Source organism: Curcuma longa, chromosome 21 (assembly GCF_044706935.1).
Source record: "Curcuma longa cultivar G26 ecotype Majalengka, Jawa Barat chromosome 21, ITB_CL_G26_1.1, whole genome shotgun sequence".
NCBI classification, from domain to species: domain Eukaryota; kingdom Viridiplantae; phylum Streptophyta; class Magnoliopsida; order Zingiberales; family Zingiberaceae; genus Curcuma; species Curcuma longa.
Genome location: NC_133881.1, coordinates 10,958,169 through 10,962,458, shown reverse-complemented (window position 1 = coordinate 10,962,458; position 4,290 = coordinate 10,958,169). Strand labels below are relative to the sequence as shown.

The window sequence follows — 4,290 nt, the reverse complement described above, 5'->3', positions numbered from 1 at the left end:
ACCAGGGTAAATCGGGAAGCGCATACCACATCTCTGGGGGTGGTCGGCCCGGTCCCACGAAAATTTCCCACCGACTACCAGGGTAAATCGGGAAGCGCATACGGTGGCCAATCCAGATGCCCAGCATCCTTTGATTGCGTTCCTCATTTGGAAAAAAATTCCTGCAAATACGCCGTAGCTAGGGATTGAACCGCGGATCCCTGAGTTACAATCCGGATGTCTTACCGTTACACCATTATCCCGGGGACTACTTACTATTTCTCAAAATGTATCACATTAGTAAATATTATCGTGAACTAAGGGTAAAAATAATTTTTTAATTTAAGATTAAAATTTAAAGAAAATGAAAATAAAAAAATTTTATACTTGTGCTCAAGCATAATATTTTTTTTTCTGAGTCGTCTATTTCAATTGAGGTGAATAAAGAATAAATTAATTACAATTACCAAAAATGTACATGTCTGTGACACACCACAACAGCACGGGCTGCACGGCCGTCGGTTTCGGTTCTCCTCCTCAAACGTCGGAAACGCCGTTCCTTCTCCTCCGTAAAAACCAATCCTCCTCTCGCTCCCTCCCTCCCCGCCTCGTGCGTCTCCTCCCTCTCAATGGATCGCGCCACCGCGCTCGCCGTCTTCCTCCTCGCCGCCGCGGCTGCCGACGGCCCCAACCCCACCCGATCTTCAACTTCCGCGAAACCCAGCCCCGCCGTCGCCTCCGCCTCCAACGCAGAATTAGTTCCTCCTCGCCCAAAGACCACAGCCAGTCGGCGTCGCCTCCAGCCTCCGCCGCCGCGGTGCCATCTCCACCAGACGCCGCGGCCCCAAGCCCGGGCAACTCCCCGCCACCCGAAGAGACGGCAATGAAACCCTAATCCGTCGGCCCGTTTGGTTTAGTTATTTATTTCGTTCGATCGTGAGCCGGCATTTTTTCTTCCTTTTTTTCGAAATTGTAAATTAATATGCCGTAGAGAATATGACGGCGAAAATGTTTTTTAAAAGGAAAATATTTTAAATATATTTTTCAGTGAGTAACATTACAGCCCGTCAATTATTAATTAATACAAATCGATCCACACAAGTATCTCAGAATTCAAAATTAACTCAAAGCGATTAACATTGCAGCACCAGGAATCCTCCAAGAGAGCATGAATCGGAGGGCGAGATCGTTCTTGCCGAAGCTATGCTTGGGGATAGAAGGGAAGGTCTGATCTTTGTGGTGAATTGTGCCTGTGTTCGGTAGAAGATGCAGCTACAGTTCGTGATTAGGGATTTAGTTCTAATCAGTGTGCTTAGACATGATCAATGGGTAGAATGGCCAAGTTTTTCCGACCAATTGCTACAATTTCTGATGATCAAATGCAAAATGAGCCCTTACATGGTTCATTCAAATTTTGCCTCTTTTGTGCTAATGAATACATTTAGTTCATGCAAGTTCAGAACATCTTTGTTGATATTATGCTTCATTTGAACTGGTAGAAACCGTACTGCAACTGTGGCTTGCTAATTATGCATAGACCATCGTCATTGTGGTAAAGTATTGCCTACAATTCTGCTGCTTTTGTTAGTTCCATAAAAAGCAATGAACCTACTTGCTGCTCCTAACATGAGGGATCAATGGAGAGAGAGTATAATTTCTAGATTTACTTTCAAGAATTACTCATGTTTCTTATGCATCGAGTTTTCTTTCTTAATTTTTTGAGATCATCCTGTATTATGGGCTGTGAATGGGAGGATGGAACAATTGCTTTTTCACTGTTTGTGTTTGTTATGCAACGTAATCTATAGTTTATATTACCCCACTCAGTAGAAGTAGTTCCAGCTTGCTTAATTTCACAAATGTCTGACAAACTTTTGCAAGTGTAGAATAATCCCAAAATTATGTTGATGAATTGACAGAAATACTATAAGATAGTTGATCCAAAGGATGAGGTAGAGTCTCGAGGAAGAGGGATGGGTGAAGGAAATTCTGATGATGAAAGATATGGCCTATTTGTATGTCTCATATACTAATTTGTTGATTTTGTGATACTCCGTTCTAATTTAGGCTATTTCAAAGTCAATATCATCATTATCCCATTATTCATCTCTTCCATAGTTCAAGACTTCAGGATTTTATTTTCCAGGGCTGGAAAACAGCTGACATTTCAGCAGCTCAAGCAAGAAGAGGGAGAGATATCCAAGGGATACCATGGAATGGGCTAAACATTACGAGGGAGGACCATCGAGTGACCAGATTGAAGCAATATAAGAATTATGAGAATGTACCGAACTCTGGAACACATTCAGAAAAGGCAGAAATTCTTCAAAAATTCTTTGACTATCTGATGGTTGTCATGTTATGGTTCTTACATGTATGTCAATCTTGCATATAGGATTGCAACCCAACAGAGAAAGGAAGTAGTTATTATGATTTTTGGCAAAATACAAGATCTGTGAAATCAACTGTTCTCCATTTCCAAGTGAGCAATAAGTATGGTCATTGGGTTCTGAACAGTCTTTTCGTATTAGTTCTTGAACATGATTGCTATCTTATATTTGAAAATATACATATATATTATTGTTTTCCCTTTATCTTTGTTTTTGTTAAAAAATCCACCAATCCCACTGATGGGGTTGCTAAATACTTGGGGTTTTTTGTAATGCCAATGCAGATTATTAACGACCATACCTAATATAAAAATCAAAATTAGAAAAGAAACATGGAATTTTGTTGAAACTATGTTCGAGTATGATAGTTTATTATCTCTCCAATATTCATTTTGCAGCTGAGAAATTTAGTTTGGGCTACATCCAAACATGATGTCTACTTAATGTCACGCTATTCTGTGCTTCACTGGTCGGCACTGAGTCGTAATAAGTTTGAAGTTATGAATCTATCAGGACATGTAGCGCCATGTGAGGTTCGTCTCCGTGGATGATAAATTGTCTGCTAATCACTTGTAGCTATTAGTTATCATTTCCTTAAATTTTGTATAACTTCTTCATATTTGTTTTTCCAGAAACATCAAGGAAGTATATTAGAAGGATTTTCTCAGACTCAAGTTAGTACATTAGCAGTAAAGGACAAGTTGCTAATAGTAGGCGGAGTTCAGGGGGAAATTATTTGTAAAGTAATTTACCTTTATCATTCTTCATATAATTCACATATTTATATTAAGATATTTGATGTTCTTCTAACTTGATATGAAATTTAGTATTTAGATCGAGATGGAATAAGCTTTTGTTGGCGAGCAACATATGATGAAAATGCTATCACAAATGCCATTGAAATATATAATAGTTCCAGGTAATTAGCCTTTTTAGTACTTTTTTATTTATTTTTAATTTGACTGAAACTCAATTTACTTAGTGGTGCTGTTCACTTCATGGCTTCCAATAATGACTCTGGAGTTCGAGACTTTGACATGGAGAAGTTTCAGCCTTGCAAGGAATTTCACTTTGAGTGGCCAGTGAATGTAAGTGATGCATTTGCTACTTATGTTTCTTTTTGCAGTGATTGACTGTTTGTGCATGTAGGTCCTATTTATTAGAATAATTTGTGGTGAGCTCATAATGAATCTGTAATATTATTTTAAGGTTTTTGTATCTTGCTTGTAACTCTACTTGCCTAGAGGAAATCACCATTGATGTCTTTGGGAACTGAATTCTTAATTCTCTCAATATGTAAAGAACAAGCGGTAAAGCTCCACATGCCACTTATCTTAACGCACTTAATCATGGCCAGAACTCTGATGTAGTTTTTAATGATAAAGAAATACTATGAGCTACTTAATTAACCTTGGCTTAAATATTTAACATCCTTAAATTACTATCATTGCAATGATAGAGATGCATCAATTACATGATAATAGAGTGTCCTAGGTTTGACATTTATGAGATATCTTGTGAAGGATATAATAAACTGCAAGATGCTCACTTAGAGAAGATTGTTCAACTTATATTAGGATCACCAGAGTGAGAATGCCACATCATATTACTAAAATGAATTTAATCAACATGTAGATGAGTTACATCAATGTGCTAAGATAAAAGTATAATGACAATTAGACATGAAGTCAATACACACATAGATACAAGTAGAGAATATTAAATGATCAAAGAATTAAGTCAATGCTTGCCTCCATCATTTACCTAGCTCCACCTCTAGGAGTCTACTTAAAAAAAATCAGTGTTTTATTAGTTGTTCACTCCATATACCCTTTTTGTGCAACTCTAATTAGCACCCTTCTCTTAGATTTGTCTTATCTCCTCCAAAATAGTTTCTGCCTCCTTGGTTTGTACACCTATT

At 37.9% G+C, this 4,290-nt stretch overlaps 1 protein-coding gene across 1 annotated transcript in view; it reads left to right on the top strand.

Moving 5' to 3' along the window:
* The first annotated feature begins 1,932 nt into the window (after positions 1-1,932).
* LOC141814885 (putative WD repeat-containing protein C2A9.03) overlaps positions 1,933-4,290 on the top strand; it is a 9,525-nt gene continuing 7,167 nt past the window's right edge. The window contains exons 1-7 of the mRNA XM_074702839.1: positions 1,933-1,994; positions 2,126-2,293; positions 2,375-2,461; positions 2,768-2,902; positions 3,002-3,112; positions 3,197-3,288; positions 3,352-3,461. Of these exons, the coding sequence (XP_074558940.1) occupies positions 1,953-1,994; positions 2,126-2,293; positions 2,375-2,461; positions 2,768-2,902; positions 3,002-3,112; positions 3,197-3,288; positions 3,352-3,461 (745 nt within the window). The 5' untranslated portion in view covers positions 1,933-1,952. The remainder of the gene's footprint in view (positions 1,995-2,125; positions 2,294-2,374; positions 2,462-2,767; positions 2,903-3,001; positions 3,113-3,196; positions 3,289-3,351; positions 3,462-4,290) is intronic.